The sequence below is a fragment of the Diabrotica virgifera genome, chromosome 6 (genome assembly GCF_917563875.1).
Source record: "Diabrotica virgifera virgifera chromosome 6, PGI_DIABVI_V3a".
NCBI lineage: Eukaryota > Metazoa > Arthropoda > Insecta > Coleoptera > Chrysomelidae > Diabrotica > Diabrotica virgifera.
Window position 1 is genome coordinate 213,943,574 of NC_065448.1, and position 21,812 is coordinate 213,965,385.

Sequence of the window (21,812 nt, forward strand, 5' to 3'; positions counted from 1 at the left end):
TTAATAGAAAATCATTCATTAATAGGGGTCATTAATCAATGATTTTGAGGGTGTTAAAATTGATCATAAATGGACGATCGACGGAAAAATAATTATAATACATGCAATAAACTAATATTTAGATATTACTTACTAATTTATTTCAAATGTATCTTATTGTGTTCATGTTTTAATGAAACTAACGCGGCAATTCGATGAAATAAAATAATTTTGACATAATATTCGAAAGTCAAATCAGTAGACAATAACAGTGGTTTTTGAATCGTCGTCATGGAAACCGAGATCGTCGTCATGCTAACCAATTATGCTGAAAGTTTGGTTTTGACAACCTTGTCAAAGAATTAATTTGTGTATATATTTTCATATTACTTAAATTAATTGATTAAGATTTGGTCATTTTTTAAAGACTCGTAGAAAAAATATTGTTCCTAACTCTTGCAGAAAGTCTCTTTTCCGCACTTGACTGCTTACCGAACTCCTGCTTCGCGTCGTTCGGCAAACTGCAGTCGCGTGCGGAAAAGTATGACTTTCTGCACTTGTTAGGAAAATAACTATTTATGCAGTCTCTATTTTAATCATGATCACAGGTTTATAGGATTAACTAAACACTAATTTTACATGCTTATATTTATACATACAGAAGCGTATATTTAGAAACATTATATCCTGTGAAGAAACGTCTGATATAGATAAACGCAGTAGAATATCGAGAGAAAAAGTCACAATCCAAAGACTAAATTCAATACTTCGATTGACAAAAATTAGACGAAAAGCCAAATGATAAATAAACAGATCAACTGTAGAACCTAAAACATCCTACGGCTCAAACCGTTGCTTGGCAACTTACGAAGACAAAAATAAGAAAAAAAAAAGTGTGTACTTTGTAAGCACGTAAGAAGTTATACTTCTATTTTATGATTTCAACAAAACAAATATATTTTAAACATTTTAATTGTGTATTTATTTAAATATTAAACTAAGTTTAATACTTAAAACAATACCAGAAATTAAAAATAACGTTAATACGTCATTTTTTATGAACTGGAGCGTCCCCGCAATTGCTTTTCTCGTGAGGAATCGTATAAACTCCAAAAAACGTTTTATTTTCGACCAAAAATGTATACTATAATTTTTCATGGGCTATATATAGCCTTTCGAGTTTCTGCTGTAATTTCGTCAAATTTTAAAATCAATAAAAATGGTAAATTCTCGAAAAATAATGTTAATCCGTCATTTTTTATGAACTGGAGCGTCCCAGCAATTGCTTTTCCATTGAGGAATCGTAGATAGTCTAAAAAACGTCAAATTTTCTACACAACTTTAATAGAAGTACTAACGTGCGTACAAAGTACACACACACATTCTTTTTCTCTATATTAATAAGTCCAAAAATATATACAAAAACTATTTAAAAAGTCAGTACAACTATAAACTCACTTTTGTCTCTGTTATCACAACTTTTAAAACACAACTTAACAACCATAACCCTAATAATAAAAATGACAACACATTCTTTAACCACAGCCGCCATATTGGATAATTTTTGACATGTCATTGGAATACCCAATCAGAGCAAACGTATAACATATCTGAGCGTAACACCAACAATTTTTGATGAATTCGCGCACATTTACAGTTACGGTCACTGAATAGTTTACACCTTACTTTTTATATTGTAATACTGTAAAATTGCAGTGTCGTACGGATTTGACAAATGTCAAAGTCAAAAAATTTCAAAAAGTCAATGCTTGTCAAAACTTTCGCGAGTGTTCAAAAATAAAATAAAAGTATATCAAACTCCTCCAAAATGGTTAGAATACATTTGAATGATGCGCAAAAAGCAAGAGCAATTGCCAAACTCGAAGAAGGTTGGTCACTAAGGCAAGTTGCTGCTGATTTGAACGTGAGCCATATGTGCATATGGAAGATCAAACAAAGATGGGATAATTTTCACTCTATAGCACGGTTGGGCGGTTCAAGAGGGCAGAAGATCTCCACAGATCAACAGGATGAGATGTTAGTAGATTATTTGAGAGACTCTCCTTTTACCTCAGCTCAAAAAGCAAGAGAAGAGAAAGCGTTTCCAGGCAGTATTCGCACTGCACGTAGAAGAATTAAAGCAAGTGGACTGCTAAATTGTGCAGCTGCAAGGAAACCTTTTTTGACTGAGGATCACAAGAGGAGACGAGTTGAATTTTGTAATGAATTTATAAACCGTGATGAGAATTTTTGGTCTAGGGTTGCATTTTCCGATGAAAAATTATTTCAGTCGTATAGAAATGGTCGGGTTAGAGTTTATAGGCCGAGAAATCAAAGGTATGATGAACAATATACGCATCATTTAAGAAATAGTGGAGGATTCTCGGTCAATGTATGGGGATGGATAAGTGCTGAAGGCCCGGGCGTTTGTTATCATGTAGAAGAGAAGTTAACAGAATTACATTACAAACATATTCTTGAGCATACAATGTTGCCATCGGTGATCCAGAGATTCCCCAACAACGACTTCATCCTCCAACATGACAATTGCCCGGTGCATACGAGTAGAATTGTTCGAGAATGGCTAGAAGAAACTGATGTTAATGTTCTTACGTGGCCGTCCCGTAGTGCAGACTTTAACCCCGTCGAAAATGTGTGGGCAGAGTTAACAAAGAAACTAAATGAAAGAAACCTTAGACCACGGAACAGAATTGAATTATGGGAAGCAATTGAGCAGGCATGGGAAGAGCTTGTTAACTATAACATGAGGGGATTGGTGCTATCTATGAACAGAAGACTGCAAAGTTGTATTGACAAGAATGGGGCTTCCACCAAATATTAATTATTTTTTTGAAGTTATACTTCTTTACCGGCGATAGAGGGTGAATTTTTTTATATGTTAAAACCTATCAGCCCGGCGCATGCGCATTATAACTTTGTTCTGATTGGATGTTCAAATGACATGTCAAAAATTATCCGATATGGCAGCTGTGGTTTGGAGGTAAAGGTAAAGGTAAACAAATGTATAATATATTAGTTTTATTGTTGTGAGGACAGAAACAAAAAAGTTTATAATATTGTAGTGACTTTTAAATAGTTTTTAAAAGCAACAGGTACGTAATAATTGTTAATGTATCATGGGTATAAACCTACCTATTTGATCTGCCAAAATACATAGTATGTAATACTTTTATTTATATAATTTGATTACCATCAAAATTTCTATCAATATTCACCTAATATATTGTTTTTTTTTAATCTATGTTTTGTTGTATTTTTTCAATTCTAAATCATTTCAATTCAAAATTAAAATAATTTGATCAATTTTCAAAATATCAAAATATCACAAGTTTAATCCGTTTAGTTAGTCGATCTTCGTAAATAATGACACATAGTGTCCGTGGCTAAGCGGAGAAGGCGAATGAATTCCAATACCAACCGCTCTTATCAGCGCTGGTTTGAGTCCCAATAGAAACTTTCTTTTTTGTTTTTTTTTATTACATTTTAGGATTGTAAGTATATTTATTATATAATTGTATTTTCAGAAAATACGTATTTAGTTAAAAAAATTTTCGGCAATTAATGTTCAGACATCATTTGTGGCTTGTTTAATGTGTTTGTGTGTGTTTTATTCTTTTATTATTTTAATTTTTGGCACTGTTCTAATAAAAATGTTTGAGAAGTAGTAAGTATAAATTAGTTTAATATTTAAACAAAATATAAATAAAAAGTATATTAATTTCGTTTAAATCATATAATAGAAGTATAACTTCTTACGTGCGTACAAAGTACACACACATTCTTTTTTATTATTTATCATTGTTTATCATTATTTAATATAAAATAGATTTAAAATAAAATGCATATTTTAAAACCAGACTTCTTTATTTTCGTTATTAAGACCATAATCCATTTTATTCAAAAAACTTCTTTTTATACTTTCCATTTTGTTAAATTTTGTAAAATATTTAGATTTTTTAATTATAATCAACCTATTCTAGCTAGGTACACCACTGGCAACGTCACTTTGACGTAAAAGGTGCGTTTAAACGAGGTAAAAATTTAAAAAATCGGCTCCTAGATACGTAAGCCTGTAAACTATTCAATGACCGTAACTGTACATTCACTCTCAACCGCGCCTAAAGAAGTATAATTTCAAAAATTGAGATAGTGGAAATGGAATTGCTTAGAAGAGCGGGGACACTATCAAAGGTGGATCATAGAAGAAATGAAGACGTTAAACACCATATTGGAGTAACAGAAAAATCCCTGGAAGTGAACACAATGCAAAGACGCTATTCATAAATTCATAAACACAAATATTTGTTATAAGTAATAGTTTGTTATTCAATACAGTTTAGTTAAGTGATTTTGTTTATAACGTGAAATTCTAATATTCTACATACAACCTTACAATGAGGCTATTGGCTTAGTGCCGGTAGACGTTATTATTAAAAACAATGATTAACGGGTAAAAATCAAACAATTCAGTTTCGCCATACATACCAGTCTATTCCTTCTTTCACTTTCATGTCTACTGTGAAGACTAGGAGTTATATCAGAATCATCATACAGATTTATTGGCTGATCATTATTATTTGAAAACCAATTATCCATTGACTTCCTCCGCCGATACCTGAAACCTATCATTAATATTAATTATTTACTAGAAGAAACCAAAATATAAAATATTTTATATTTTAAAAATACAAAAATAGACGGTTTAGTTTTGATTTAAATCTGTCTCCTGCCATCCCCCGATAGCGCTATTTCTAGGTCTACCCCTTGTCAAGGAGGCTATGCAAGAAGACAAATTTAAATCAAAACTTCCGTAGTTCTCGGTATACAATAAAACTATTTATACCGGAGTAAGGTTAGAACGCCCTCTAACGGGGAATAAGTGAAATAAATGGCGACTCGATTCTAGTTTTCTGTTGACCTAGATATCAAAATATCAACAGGCACCGCTGGGAAATATTCCAAAAATGCGGTTCAGAGAAACTATATGAAACGAGTCTTTGTACTCTTATACAGAGTATGGCATTAGTAAAAATACAAAAATAGACGGTTTAGTTTTGATTTAAATCTGTCTCCTGCCATCCCCCGATAGCGCTATTTCTAGGTCTACCCCTTGTCAAGGAGGCTATGCAAGAAGACAAATTTAAATCAAAACTTCCGTAGTTCTCGGTATACAATAAAACTATTTATACCGGAGTAAGGTTAGAACGCCCTCTAACGGGGAATAACGGGGATTTTATATTTTAACAAAAACAACATTTAAGACTATAGTGAATTTGATACTTCGGTAATAATTTTAAGAATCTTCTTCTTCTTAAGGTACCTTTTCCATTACTGAAGGTTGGCGATAATAATTATACCAAATCCTTTAATAATAGACAGTAACAAATTTTCATTCTTTAAGATTATTTATTCTGGAATAGTTGCTTCTTATACATTTTATCCTTTAAAATCTCTAGCACGTAGGCAAGGCATAGTTTAATTTAGCATTTCTACGTCGTCATAGTTTAATAAATTGCTTAGAAATTTCCTACCCATAACTTCAGAATTATTTTATTAATTAGTTAAAATATGAAACAGAACTTTAACTATTTATAATGGGAAATAAGCCACAATATTATTAAAAAAATGATTTTTATTAACGTTTCGACACCCAAATCGGGTGCCGTTGTCAAAATACAAAATACTATAAACATAAACGAAAATGTTGTTGCTTAGTAAAAAAATTCTTCTAATAATTTATTTAATTTGACTCATTTATATCGGCAATTCAGATACATATGATACATTTTAAAGTAGAAGACTGTTGCCAATATTTATGAGTTGCGTTCCTGGGACGACTTTACTGAAAGATAGTTCATTCGATTACATGAAATCAACCCCAACTCAAGAATATCCGTCACAAAAAAATCATACCATGTGATCTGTCTTTAAAAAGACAACCACATGCAACGATATAAATGAGTCAAATTAAATAAATTATTAGAAGAATTTTTTTACTAAGCAACATTTTTGTTTATGTTTATAGTATTTTGTATTTTGACAACGGCACCCGATTTGGGCGTCGAAACGTTAATAAAAATCATTTTTTAATAATATTGTGGCTTATTTCCCTTTATAAATAGTTAAAATTGTAAAAATGCCACAAGAAAATAGCTTCAGAACAACATTATGAAACAGAACACCTACAAGCAACTATAGTGTGTGTCAAACTCAAAATTAATTGCGAAATTAATGTAAGCTCAATTTATAGCCCCTCTAAAGATTGGGGGGATTAAGGAGGATACTTTAATGAAAACATACCCAATGGGGATCAAGATATATTGGTATATACAGGGTGTCCCGAAAAGATTGGTCATAAATTATACCACAAATTATGGGGTCAAAAATAGGTTGATTCAACCTCACTTACCTATATACAATAGTGCACCCAAAAAAAGTTACAGCCCTTTGAAGTTACAAAATGAAAATCGATATTTTTTCATATATCGAAAACTCTTAGAGATTTTTTATTGAAAATGGACATGTGGCATTCTTATGGCAGGAGCATCTTGAGAAAAAATTAAAGTGAAATTTGAGCACCCCATAAAAAATTTATGGGGGTTTTGTTCCCTTAAACCCCCCCAAACTTTTGTGTACGTTCCAATTAAATTATTATTGTGGCGCCTTTAGTTAAACACAATGTTTTTAAAACTTTTTTGTCTCTCAGTAATTTTTCGATAAGCCAGTGTTTATCGAGATATTTTGAATATTTGTCAAATCCACCACATATTTGTATATGGTTAAGTACGATTATAGAGACCTGTTGATAATCTGAAAATTTATTTATAATTTACAGTTTTAGGTATATTTTGAAAAAGAAGCCACATCTCGATAAAAGGTGACTATCAAAAAAAGACTAAGAGGCAAAAAAGTTTTAAAAACACTGTGTTTAACTAATGGTATCACAACAATAGTTTAATTGGAACGTACACAAACATTTGGAGGGTTTAAAGGAACAAAACCCCCATACAATTTTTATGTAAATATATTAAAAAAGAAGCCGCATCTCGATAACAACTCGCTTATCGAAAAAATATTAAGAGGCAAAAAAGTTTTAAAAGTGTTGTGTTTAACTAATGGTACCACAATAATGAATTAATTGGAACGTAGACAAAAGTTTGAGGGGGTAAAAGGGAACAAAACCCCCATAAAATTTTTATGGTGTGGGCAAATCTCACTATAATTTTGTTTTAAGATGTTATTGCTATAAGAATGATACATGCCCATTTTCAATAAAAAATCTCTAACAGTTTTCGATATATTGAAAAAAATCGATTTTCATTTTCTAATTTCAAAGGGCTGTAACTTTTTTTATGAGCACATTTGTACTAAGGTAAGTTAGATTCAATCGAACTATTTTTGACTCCAGAATGTGTGGTATAATTTATGACCAATCTTTTCGGGACACCCTGTATATCAACCAACCGTATAAGATCAAAAGTAAAGGAAACAACTATCCGAAATAAATTAAAAAGTTAATTCAAGAGAAAAGAAAACTAAGAAGGATGCGGAAATAAACCAGAGCTCCTCAAGATAAAACCAATTTGAACAATGCTTCGCAATGCAGGAGAATTGAGGAGAATAGTAATTCAATTCAGTAGACAAGGAGCATGAGTGGGCAAGAAGCCACCCCACTTAATACAAGTTTTATAATAAATACATAAGTATTACATTATTGAAATGAACGAAAAAAATGTCGACGACGATTCAAGCAAGCTGTTAGACCAAATATATAAATATCAAACGGACAACGCTTAGTGAAAATATTCCATCGATGGATTTCAGTAGGACAGTCAATGAGGGTATTTGGCTCCGAATTCCATACTACTACATCGATTTACTTGATATTTTCACAGTAAGTAGGGGATAGCTCAAGAAACAAAGTCTACCCTATGCCGATGTGCGTTTTTATCTTGGGGGTGGTTCCCACCCCTTCTCGGGGGTGAAAAATGTTTCGGTTAAAATAGCCACGGAAGAGGCAAGAGAACCTAATTTTAAGCAAAAACTGTTCTATAATTATTTTTTGAAAGCTCAATACTTTTTGAGTTATTCGTAGTTACAAATTGTCCATTTTCATTGAAAAATGACACCTTTTCGGACGGATTTTTGCGAATACCTTAAAAACTATGAATCTGACAAAAAAACTTTATAAAATATTTCTGTAGGTTATAAAAAAAACAAAGAGATTCGTTCCTTCATAAATCTTCTAGTTAAAATACAAAGAGGGATATGGTAGGTAAGAAGAGTTTGTTTTTTTGCTCAGATTTTGCTGCATGATCAAATCGGTGTATTCAACTTGAAATAACAGAGAAACCGTCGATTTTAGGTGTATAATGATACTAATAACTTTTGAAGTGCTTGAAAAGAGAAGATTTAAAATGAGCAATACTAAATGTCGATTACATTCAAACTAAGCGAGATATTCTGCAAAAAGTTGATGACTGATGTATTTTAAGAAGAAATGAGAAGTACATAGATTTAAACCATCAGAATATAAATACATCGTTTTCCTTCTACAATACTTTTTATTATAGTGTTATTTCTATGTTCAAAAAGTTGGACTGAATTAAAATGAATGGTTTTTGAAAAAAATAAGATCAAATTATAGAGCGCATTTTTACATTTTCTTAAAAATCTTCCATTTTCCTCCATGTAACTCGAAAAATATAAGAGATACGAAAAAAAGATACCACATAAAAATGTAGGGCTTTTTCAGATTTCCTTTTTATTTTTTATTACTGTATCTCTTATCATTTTCAAGTTACATGGAGAAAAAGGAAGACTTTTAATAAAATTTAAAAATGCGCTCTATAATTTGATCTTTTTTTTTTTCAAAAACCATTCATTTTAAACCCGGCCAACTTTTTGAACATAGAAATAACACTATAATAAAAGGTATTGTGGAAGGAAAACGATGCATTTACATTTTGGTGGATGGGGGTTAAAATTACTTATAATTTTTTCTTAAAATACATTAGTTATCAATTTTGTTTGCAGCATATCTCGCTTAATTTTGATGTAATGGACCTTTAATGCTCACTTTAAAGGTCTTTTCAAGCACTACAAAAATTATTAGTAGCATTATACACCTAAAATCGACCGTTTCTCTGTTATTTCAAGTTGAATACACCAATTTGAGAATGTACCAAAAAACAAACTATTTTCACCTACCATATCTCTTTTTGTATTATAATTAGAAGATTTATAAAGGCAAGTGTCTCTTTGTTTTTTATAACCTACAAAAATGTTTAGTATAGTTTTTTTAGTTATGTAGATGCATAGTTTTTAAGGTATTCGCAAAAAACCGTTCGAAAAGGTATTATGTAAAAAAGTAAAAGATATTATGAAAAAGTATTGAGTTTTCAAAAAAATATATAGAACAGTTTTTGCTTAGAATTAGGTTCTCTAGCGTAATTTTAGGTTCCGTGGTAATTTTAACCAAAAAATTTTCCACCCCTAAGAAGGGGTGGGAACCACCCCCAAGATAAAAGCACACATCGGCATAGGGTAAACTTTGAATAAGGAGATAAGTAGAGGCTAGGCCTAAAATTTCATTAAAATCCATGCAGTAGGATAGAATTCGGAGGTAATATCCTATTCTTGCCCCATTGACTGGCGTACAGCTTGCCTATCCGAATCGTCATTATTTTTTACTCGTATACTGAGTAAAGTGTAAGAACAAAATAAACGGTTTCGTTTTGATTCAAATTGAGTCTCTTGCCATCCTCTGACACCGGGTTTCTGGGTCTACCCGTTACCAAAGAGGCTTCGCAAGAAGACTGATCTGAATCAAAACTCACCGAGAAGATGGTGTAAATAATATAATATTGACACCGGAGTATGGTTAGACTGACCTCTAACGGGGAACGATGAAATGAATGAAAATGAATGTCGACGACAATTCAAGCAAGCTGACTTAAGCGTCGCGTCGTCCGTTTGATATTTATACAGGGTGTTAGTAAATAAGTATGAAAAACTTTAAGGAGTAATTCTACATGAAAAAATAATGCCGGTTTGCTCTATAAACATATGTCCGCAAATGCTTCGTTTTCGAGATACGGGGTGTTGGAATTTTTATTTCAAACTGCCAATTTATTTATTGCTCTAAGACCGGTTAAGCTATGAAAATGAAAGTTGGTGTGTTTTAAGGGGTAATTATTGTGCATCTTTTGACATACAATTAAGAATTTTGTATTCATAATTGGCGTGCCTACGGGTAATGGTCTGATTTTTTTTAAAGAAAAAACGTACGACACGGAGATATTTTGAATTAAAAATTATTTTTAAATTCCACGTCTAATTTATGATAAAAAACCTTTCTTGCCTTTTTTTCATATGGTGCACCGTTTTTGTGCAGAAAAATAAAACATCTTGACGCGTATTTTTCATTTTTTAATACATTATCAAGAAATATCAAATATAATAATACTAAACTCGAAAAATAACAGAAAATATTAATAATAAGATTTTAACTAGGTGCAGAGCTACAACAAACGTTAAAAATGACCTCTTTTAGAGGTTACAGAAGAATTTTATATTCATCATTGGCGCGCGTACGGGTAATGGTTTGCATTTTTTTAAAGAAAAAAAAGTACGCTATTGAGATATGTCAATTTAAAAATCATTTTTGAATTGCTGGTTCAATTTACGACAAAAAATCATACCTTTTTTTCATATGCGGCGCCGTTTTTATGAAATAAAATAAAACATTTTAACGTTTACAAAGTATTTGAACTAAGTTTCTATGCATATTTATGGAAACTACCTGAAATACTTTGTAAACGTTAAGATGTTTTATTTTTTTCTATAAAAACGGCGCCTTGTATGAAAAAGGCAGGAAATATTTTTTGTCGTAAATTGAACGAATAATTCAAAAATTATTTTTAGTTTGACATATCTCAGTGGCGAAGGTACTATTTTTTTCCTTTAAAACATTCAGACCATTACCTGTACGCGCGCCAATGATGAATATAAAATTCTTCTGTTACCTGTAAAGGAGATCATTTTAAACATTTCTTGCAGTTTTGCACCTAGTTAAAATCTTATTAGTAATATTTTCTCTTATTGTTCTAGTTTAGTAGGTACCCCGTCAAAAAAGCTCCGACATAATATCCAGCACACAAAATAGCCGCGGAATAATAGCCCGCCGACAAAATAGCCCCAACAAAATAGCCCCGACAAAAAAGCTCCCTTCAGAATTCATCATGAAATCATTCCTTAAAAATATATTTTTTCAGAAATGGTAATTATCCTCAATTCAGATGTTTATCTTAACCACATTAAATAAAAATGGTCTTTTCAGAGAACTCGAGTCCTGTCTTCCCTACCTCTTGGAAGTTTGAACATTTAAGTTAAGCGAAAATCAATGTTTATTTATGATATAAACATTTTTTTCTGTTTTCGGGCAACAGTAAATAAATACATTCTTCCTTTTTGTCAAATAATTTAAATTAAAAAAAATTTTTGGACACCTTGTATAAATAATTATGTAATTGTTTATAAGAGGCTGTTTTAGCCGGGGCTATTTTAGCCAGGGCTGTTTTGACCGGGGCTATTTTGTGTGCGATCTACTTTGTCGGGGCTATTTTGTTTGCGGGCTATTTTGTCGAGGCTATTTTGTGTTCGGGCTATTTTGACGGGGCTTTTTTGACGGGGCTGTTTTGACCGGGCTATTTTGACGGGTCACGAGTTTAGTATTATGTATTATATTTAATAGTTCTTGATAATGTATTAAGAAATGAAAAATACGTGTCAATATGTTTTATTTTTCTGCATAAAAACGGTGCACCATGTGAAAAAAGGCAAGAAAGGTTTTTTATCAAAAACGAAACGTGGTATTTAAAAATAATTTTTAATTTGAAATATCTCAGTGGCGTACTATTTTTTTCTTTAAAGAATTCAGACTATTATCCGTATGCACGCCAATGATGAACACAAAATTCTTAATTGTATGTCAAAAATGCGCAATAACTACCTCTTAAAACACACCAAATTTCATTTTCATAGCTCAACCGGTCTCAGAGCAATACATAAATTGGCAGTTTGAACTAAAAATTTCAACATCCCGTATCTCGGAAACGAAGCATTTGCGGAATATGTTTATAGAGCAAACCGGCATTATTTTTCCATGTAGAATTAGCCCTTAAAGTTTTTTATACTTCTTTACTAACACCCTGTATATCTGGGCTAACAGCTCGCTTGAATTGTCATCGACATTCATTTTCATTCATTTCATCGTTCCTCGTTAGAGGTCAGTCTAACCATACTCCGGTGTAAATATTTGAATATTTACACTATCTTCACGGTGAGTTTTGATTCAGATCAGTCTTCTTGCGAAGCCTCTTTGATAACGGGTATACCCAGAAACACAGTGTCTGAGGATGGCAAGAGACTTGATTTGAATCAAAACGAAACAGTTTATTTTATTATATTATTGTATTATATTAATTTTTATGGTATTATGTTTAATTAACATCCAGACACAGAGAATATAGGTGGAACAAAGAAATACTACACAGGAGACCATGCGAATACAAAAGAAGTAGAGGAAGACCTCAGATGATATTGGTTGATAGCTTGAAGAGGCAAGCCGATCCCAGATGAATGAACTTAGCTCAGGGCAGACACAAATGGAGACAAGAAGGGGAGGCCTAGGCCTTTATGGCTTGTTGAGCTTTGTAGATAAATAAATATATGCAATGCAATGGGAGGAAAAATATAAAAGGACGTTCTAATAAAACCTGAAACCGTGATATAACATATAACAGAAATAGTCAAAATCTTTTGCATTATTTTATTGTCTAATCTAAAAATTTAAATTACAATAAATAAAAAAAAATCAATTACAATATACACATTTTCATCTGGATCAAAACAGACTTATTTTTAATTTTATGGCATAAAAGATCATGAGAATTTTAACATTTCTTCCATGACCAAATAAAAATTATGTATAATTGTTGATAGTCCAGGGCGCATCTGTTTTGAGATGGACGTTGAGAGGTGACTCATGTTTTTTTGCAGAAATTGCTTGGCATTAAATCATACAATAATAATTGAGTTATCCTCCCACTCAAAACGCTCCGGAACATTGTTTAAAAAATCAAAATGTCAAAAAATGAAGGAAAAATTCGATTTTTTTCTTCGTTTTTTGATCATAACTTTAAAAGTATTCATTTCCGAGAAAAGTTGTACTGACAAAAATTTCCTACAATATAGGATTGGTTAAAATAGGATTTTAAAAATTGTCACCCTTGTTGCAAAATAGCAATAATTGCGAAAACCACCATAAAAAAACAAGTATTTGAATTTTACGTTTTTTAACCATTTATGCTACACTTTGGACCTTCATATTTCACCCAGAAGAATTTTATTATATAATAGAACAATACTGTACATTTCGTTAAGATCGATTGAATAGATTTTGCAAAATTAACTTTGCAATTCAGCTTTCGCAAAAAAAATTCATTTTTTCAAAATGTTGCAGGACTGAAAATAAAGCAGTAGCAAGCTGATTTTTTTACATATAGAAGGACACTGTCACTTTCATTTGCAATTTACAAAATTAAAATCGGTCAACTACAACGGCGTCAGAAATTTTTTAAACAAACATTAATTTTTGGTGTTACGCGCAGGACAGCGGATACGTTTGCTCTGATTGGGCATTCGAATGACCTGTCAAAAATTATCGAATATTGCGGCTGGGGACAAACAAATGTGTTTATCTAATATATTATTTTCCTACTCTATGTTTTGTTGTATTTTAATATTTTAATTCCACAAAAATCAAACTAATTTGATTATTGTTTGTGAAATAATAAACTTTTATTTTCTGTTAAAGTTAATCTAATTAAAAGTTAAAATGTATGAACAAAGAAAATTTTTGCTAAAAAAAGTATTATTTCAAAGGACTAAATATGTGTTTTTATTTTGCAATAAACAAATTTATTTATTTATATCTAAATTTACTAAAAATTAAAATTGATCAATCATTATCAAAGGTCATTGGAATGCCTAATCAGACCAAACGTATCCGCTGTCCTGCGCGTAGCACCAAAACTTAATGTTTATTTAAAAAAATTCCTGATGCCGTGATAGTTAACCGATTTTAATTTTGCAAATTGCAAATAAAAGGTACAGTATTCTTCTATATGTAGAAAAATTTCAACTTGCTGCCTGCTTTATTTTCAGTCCTGCAACATTTTGAATAAATGCATATTTTTTGAGAAAGCTGAATTGCAAAATTTATTTTGCAAAATCTATTAAACCGATCTTAATGAAATTTACAGTATTGTTTTATTATATCATAAAGTTTTTTTGGGTGAAATATGAAGGTCCTAACTGTAGCATAAATAGTTGAAAAACGTAAAATGCAAATACTTGTTTTTTTATGGTTTTTTTGCAATTATTGCTATTTTGCAAAAAGGGTGACAATTTTTTAAATGTTTAACCAATCCTATATTACTGGAAATTTAATTACGCAACTTTTATGTTAGTAAAACTTTTCTCGGAAATGAATACTTTTAAAGTTATAATCAAAAAACAAAGAAAAAAAATCGAATTTTTCCTTAATTTTTTGACATTTTAATTATTTAAACAATGTTCCGGACCTTTTTGAGTGGGAGGATAACTCAAATATTATTACGTGAGTTATTTTCAAGCAATTTCTGCAAAAAAATATGAGTCACCGCTAAACGTCCAAATGTACTCATATTTTTACAGATGCGCCGTGGTCTATGACTAGAAATGGTATAATACAATTTAAAATATTTGCACATTTTTAGCCAATCTTTCATGGATACTCTACTATCTACTGTAGAATATAAATCTGAGAACTGTATAAAATTTCGATGTTTGGCTTTTTAGCTATCAATTTTTACAGGTATACTTTTTCTCGGAGGCTTCTTTCAGTGCGTCACAGTTTTTCGATTTCTTTCTACTGCATTAAGTTTGAAGTGACAGAAAAAAGGTACGTCCGTGATTATACTCATTTATAACATTTATTCTAGTTGTTGATGGATTGATGAAAAAAATGATTTACGTATTATCTATACGACTATAATCTGTACAATTTATACGATTATACAAATCAAAGAACATACCTTTTCCATAAATTTACAAAAATGTGCATTTATTTTATTTAATTTTGCAATTGCTCTGCCAACAGTAATTAATGCCTCTTAAAATCCAAGTACAAAATAGTTGTCAGTGACAAAAAAAAAACAATTTGAAATAAAAAAGAATTTGTTTATTATGGCGAAGAATGAAGATGAATCAGGTATAAGTCAAGTTTTCAATCTAATAAAATATAAAAATAATATTAAATTAAAAACCTTATTGGGACCATTTTTCTGGTTATACCTCCGTGGCTTCTAAAGCGCTTCTCAGCGCCGAAAAATTCCAACTAAAAATGCACCACTCTATTTATACTCAAGATAGTAGTACACTAATGCAATAAAAATAAATAAACATTTTCAATTCGTTGAAAAACGAAACCAAAGCCGTCTTATATTTCAGTTCGCTTAGAGAGCGCTATAAGAACTCTGACCGGTTTCAAAACTTGGTAGTTTATCATCAGAGAATGCATATATAGCTATCTCTAAACAAACTAAAATAATTCAGATGACTAGTCTCGAGTTGCAACTAACGAAATGGCATGGTACCACAGCTATTTCTCAGTCGGAATTATTTTTATATTATTAGTTGGTTTGATTTAGATGAGCATGAGACATGACAGTTCAAATAAAACACTAGATAACTATAGATAATATAATGTCAACAAAATTTTAAGTCCCTTTTTACATACAAATATTAATTTTGATTTCAATAGTTTATAAGAACAAAAGTAAGTAATTAATTAAAAAAATAAACCAGAACCAGCTGTTTCCTTCACATAAATATAAAAATCATTGTATTTTAGTCCCCTTTTTAGACCCCTTAACCCAATCTAAATGGTACCTTGTTCTTTCTTGTTTTCTCCCATAAAATAAAATAAAATCTATTACCGTCCTTATTTCCTTCAATAAAAAAAATCATTTGCCTGGATAAACACACTGCAATCTTCCTTAAATTTTGTCAAAATGTCACGTCAAATATCGAACTTCTAAATAAATCTGCCAAATTTATTATTTCCAATATACTGAATAAATGTAAATCTGGTAAATAAATGTACTTCTATTACTTCTTTAAACAGGATCGATAAATACATACAATTTTGTACTACCGGAACACCCTTTAACATACAAAAGGGTCTATTACACGACTCTCAGCCTGGCCATCAATAAACATCGAATTAATCTCTAGAGGATTTTCCAAGACAAATCTTTACGTGCCCCAAATTTCCAGCACACCAACGGATACCTCAATAAGAGAATTCCCAGTACATCCCACCAAAGGATTGAAAAATTACCATTTCAATTAAAAAAACTGGGAATCCAAATCGCCGACCAGGCTTCAAGTGCTTTCTCAAAAATGTTTATTGAAAAAAAGAATGAACGTTGTTGATTTTCTAACAAGGCGTTCAAAAACAAAAAACTCTACAACAAAAATCTTCTCTCACTGACTCACACAAAAAGCATATACATCCAAACATACAAATTATACATCCTACAAGGACAAAATAATCGGTTATAAACAACCAAAACTCAACAAACGTTACTACTAAATTTTCAACCGTAATAATGGGTGTCTTAGCAACATCTGCTAGAAACAAGTCAAAGTTTTCAATCTAATAAAATATAAAATAATATTAAATTAAAAACCTTATTGGGACCATTTTTGGTGCAAATGCAAGCCAAACGGATGCTGGAGCAAAAGAAGATTAAGGAATTCTAATTGCAATTCACATCTCACCTCTCCAGCGCGGAAAAATTTCAACGAAAAATGGACCCCCATATACTCATATAGGAGTAAACTAATAAAATAAAAACATTTTCGTTTCGTTGCAGAACAAAATCAAAGCCGTCTTAACGACAATGAAAATGTTTATTCATTTTTATTTTAGTTCACTCCTATCTGAGTATATGGGTGTCCATTTTTCCTTGGAATTTTTCCGCGCTGGACAGGTGAGATGTGAATTGCAAATTTTAGATTTCCCTTATCTTCTTTTGCTCCAGCATCCGTTTGGCATGTATTTTTAGAAGCCACGGAGGTTTTTAATTTAATACTATTTTATATTTCATTAGATTGAAAACTTTGACTTGTTTCTAGCAGATGTTGCTAAGACACCCATGCCATTTCGTTAGTTGCAATTCGAGGCTAGTCATCTGAATTATTTTAGTTTGTTTAGAGATAGCTATATTACGCATTCTTTGATGATAAACTAACAAGTTCTGAAACCGGTCAGAGTGCTTACAGCGTTCTCTAAGCGAACTGAAACATAAGACGGCTTTGGTTTCGTTTTGCAACGAAATCAAAATGTTTATTCCATTTTTATGAATCAGGTAGTTTGATTTCTATATGAGGTAATATAATCAACACGAAAAGGCCAAATTAGATGCAAAGATGTAAAAAAAAATCTAGTATGCGTATGCATGCTTGGGGACATAAACCTCTACCACCACATGGATTTTTTTTATCTAGCTTAATGCCTCGACAACTAATGGCGTAGCCATTGGCATGGTGCTGTTGATTTCGCAATCAGTAAGTGTAATGTGTAGTGTGTGTTGAGTAAATATCTTGTTACTTAGTAAAGTCGATTTCATTGTCTTTACAAAGTTGTATCCGAACGTCTGCGGACCCTCCGGTGAACACATGAATTTAAAATTATTATGAATAAATGTGATCATATGGGCTTGCCCAGGCAGGATCATCTATAGCTGCTCTGATAGTAGATAGAGATGGTTCTACTGGTAAGCAGTTCTAAAGGCTCTGAAAGCACCCAAAGTCAGCTCTAAGCTGGTGCTTGAGTGCAAGAGAGCAGTGGCTGATGTTGCGCTGACCAGTAAGGTCAAGTTAATATGGGTACCGGGACAGATGTAGAAGGGAACGAATGGACCGACATCCTGGCAACTTATTTACTCTGCCTGTAGAACCCGAACCCGTGATTGGATTACCTGCCAATACTGGTTAAGGTGGTTTCAAAGAGTTTCCAAAAGTCGTAATAAGGAATGCACGCAATTTTCTCCTTGTTGCCATATTCTAAATTTGAAAAAATATATAGGGAATAATTAGATTTTTTTGACATGCCATTCGTATTACAGCGAGCATTTTATTGGTTAGAAGTAGTGAATAAACAAACAAACATCTTACATAACCTTATATCGGACAATGTCAGTTTGACACAGTAAAGTTAGTTTTATCTTTGTTTCACACTCTTAAAGACAAAGAGAAACAGTGTAGGCTGTAGCAGCTTTGGTAAATAAATATGTGCTTTTTATTTGGCAACAGCGCTGTTCTGCCAAACTTGACGGTAGCAAAAAAACTAATATATGAGGAAAAATTGATCGAATTTGTTTGCCGTTAAGTTTGTACCGGTGCATTCCTAATAGGGAACTTGCATAAATTTTTAAATATTAAAATGATATTAAAAAACATAAGGTAACATGATCTTAAAACGCTTGCATGCGAAAAAAACAAATATTTTTAACCCGTACGCTAATTACGACGCTTTGAAAATGCTATAAAATTCAAATATCTTGAACTGAGGCTCTTGAACGTCCTACTATTGGTCCGACGTCACGGGCCACGGTCAAACGGACTAGCAGTCGGAAACAACGCGATTAGGGTAGGTATCACGGGTATATTACATTTTAATCGTCTTTAATGGAAAATTCCTAGGTATTATTTATGTTCATCTTATATATTGTATAAGTAGTTCCCCAATCAGCTTAGTTTTAAACTGAAATTGATAAAGTTGAGTGCTACTTTGTAAAGAGTTTAAAACGTTAAAACGCATAATATGACGGACGAGGGTAAGTCTGACAATTTACCTACCGTTGATGTCTTCATGGTGGCAACTTTTATAAAAAGTAGTGAAAGCTATTCTATTGGAGAAATGCGAGGTGTCAAGGCAAATAAGTAAGAGTTATTAATAAGCATGTTTAAACCGTTTATAACAATAGTTTGGTACCATTATATTATAATATAAGGTTTACCCCGTGGGTTTGATCTACCTACCTCTAATCGAAAGATTTCGTATGTCCTGGAAAATATTACGGTGTAATTTGCATTATAATAAAGATTATATTTTATTGTAATGTTTATTAGTACCTACTGGAGCCTTTCATTATTGTGTTCAAAGCCTTCTGAGAAAAGATTATGGTGATTAGCAGATGTACCGATAGAACGTGTACATAGCCAACAAAATCCTTCTTTACAAAGTTAATAATACGCATAAATAAGAAGAATCATTATTGTAATTTTACAAGTTAGTATCTTTATCATCTCAGCTTATACTTACACCGCATCCCTCGGTAGACCGCAAGCTATAGTAGAAACCCGACTGTAGACCGCATACTATAGTAGCACCAATATTTTTTAGTTACTCTTACTTTTATTACTAAAAGTTTTGTTTATTTTTAAGTTACTTGTTTCTTCTTTGTTCTTCAACACAAGAAACGACAAAAGTAATTTCATAAAAAAGAACATTTTGATACATGTCAACAGAGATAAAATGTTAATATTTTGCCTGTCACAGAAAAAATCATTTTTGCCACAGAGTAAAACAAGATATTTCAACTATATTATTTATCTATGGGCAAACTGCATTAAATGCAATAGCCCACCGAACGGGCAAACGATACGAGTGGCCTATGACGTCAGACCCCAGCTCTCGCTTTTGAAGTTGTTTGAAACGAAAATTTTAGGCGCGGAACTTTGATCAGATGTTGTACGTACACTATTCATTGTTAAGACGTAATATTTTGAATATAACATTCTAAAACATAAATTAACAATTTTATGCAAAACATTTTTTTAGTGCAAGTTCCCTATTGTTTGACTTCTAGTTTACCTGCATTGTCTAGCGACAGGCATCTGTGGCAAGAAATAAAACAACAGGCAACGAAAGCAGCGAAAATATCTGGTTTCCTGAGGGATATAATCTGGCGGGATAAATATATGAGTACTGAAAGCAAAGTCCGCATATTTATAAGTTATGTGTTAGACCTTCGACCCGTACTGACATATGCTGCTGAGACAATAAAGACCTAACAAATAATGAGAACAACAGAGATGAAAACCCTATGATCCATAAGAGGTATCACACTCAGAGATAGGATACGAAACGAAGACACATTGAGAGAGCTAACCCAAAAAACGATGGTACAAGAGCTGGAGCTCCGGATCGCAGCAGAAACTGTAACAGAAGAAACAGGACATAGTCCTATTAAAAGAAGAAGAAGCAGAAGAAGAGGAAGAAGAATGCACAGTCTATTCCAGATCTATTTTTGGATCAATTTAGAAATCTTGTTTCTTGTGTAGTTTGTTCACTTTGTTCTTGTCAATGCACCTGCATATACACTTCACAGTTTTAACAATATACAATTCATTCCTGGCCAGTGTTTCAGACAATCAAATGAGATTTAACCTTGAATGACCTTGATCATGAATTCAATTAAATTGCTGGCAAATAACTCTCATATAATGTTATTAACGCAACCAAAAGGGTTTAAACGTGTGTTCGACTATTTTCTTTTCTCTAAAATTGTGATTTAAAGAAATCAACTGATTATATCTTTAAAAGGTAGGTTACGTTTATTTTATTTACACATTTTTCTGTGGGCGTGAGTAATAACCCAGAAGCAGGAAGGCATATTCCATGTCCCTGACAATTATTTCGTACTTTGATAAGAGTAACTTTAAAGTCTACAAGAACATTTTTAAATTCTAATACTGCGTTTTAAATAATCCGGTTTTTAGGTAAATGTCATTTTTATTATCCTGCCCATCAACATATTTGGAATTAGCTATTTTGTCACTTTGCAGGCCAGGTCTATAGTAAGTTGCATTCACGTTGTTATGAGCACTAATGACATGTCTTCTGAGATAAAGGTCTGTCTTGAACTGTTTCTGGCAAAAGACGCACTGCACGTATGTGGGGTAATGTATTAGTCTCATATGTTGTCGCAAATTAGAAAGATTACTGTATACTTTGCCGCATTCGTCGCACGGTCTGGGATCCAGCGAGTGAAGTTTTCTCATGTCGTTGCCTGCAACAAACCAATTTTTACATTAAAAAATAAGATCGTTGCAAACAAGACATTTCACTAGCTTATCCACAATGTCAAATTTAAATAAACAATAATATTTTTTTCAAAATCTATACAAATTACTGAGTTTCTACCATTAATAAATTTAACTCTCCGCCATCACAACACCGTTCAAAATTGTGTACTATATATTTTTTTTCTACTCTCAAACTTAATATATCAATTATGATTTCACTACCTGTATCACAATGAGCTTCATTATGACACAGACTTTCATTACGATACAGATTTTTAACCAATAGAATCGCGAGATACCGTTCGTGATGAAGGTGGAACATGCGCAGTGAACATGAATGCATTTGACAGTTCTCAATATGTAAACAAACTGATTAATTTAAAAATTAAATCCCTTTAAGAAAATGTCTGCAGACGATAGGGTTATTAAAAATTTAACCTAAACTTCATTTTAGTAATTGTAATATTGAAAATATAAAATGATCTATCAAAAAAAGAATTAATTTAACTATATACACTTAACGGCACAAAAAACCGCCACCAAAAAAATGGGTCATTTTTAATGTCTTGTATTTCCTAAACCTGATGTCCGATTTAAGTAATTTTTTT

The 21,812-nt window shown here is 31.9% G+C and overlaps 1 protein-coding gene across 3 annotated transcripts in view; it reads right to left on the reverse strand.

Annotated features, from left to right (window-relative positions):
• The window catches only part of LOC126887197 (protein abrupt-like), a 285,519-nt gene that overhangs the window by 227,709 nt on the left and 35,998 nt on the right, over positions 1-21,812 (reverse strand). The window contains exon 6 of one of the 3 annotated variants that reach the window (XR_007698978.1): positions 19,253-21,188. Coding sequence is in view for 2 of the 3 variants with exons in the window: in XM_050654592.1 (XP_050510549.1) it covers positions 20,866-21,188 (323 nt within the window). In the remaining variant the exon portion in view is untranslated. Of the gene's footprint in view, positions 1-4,485; positions 4,623-12,818; positions 21,189-21,812 lie in introns of those variants that run through there. The other 2 variants (XM_050654591.1, XM_050654592.1) reach the window with 2 other exon arrangements.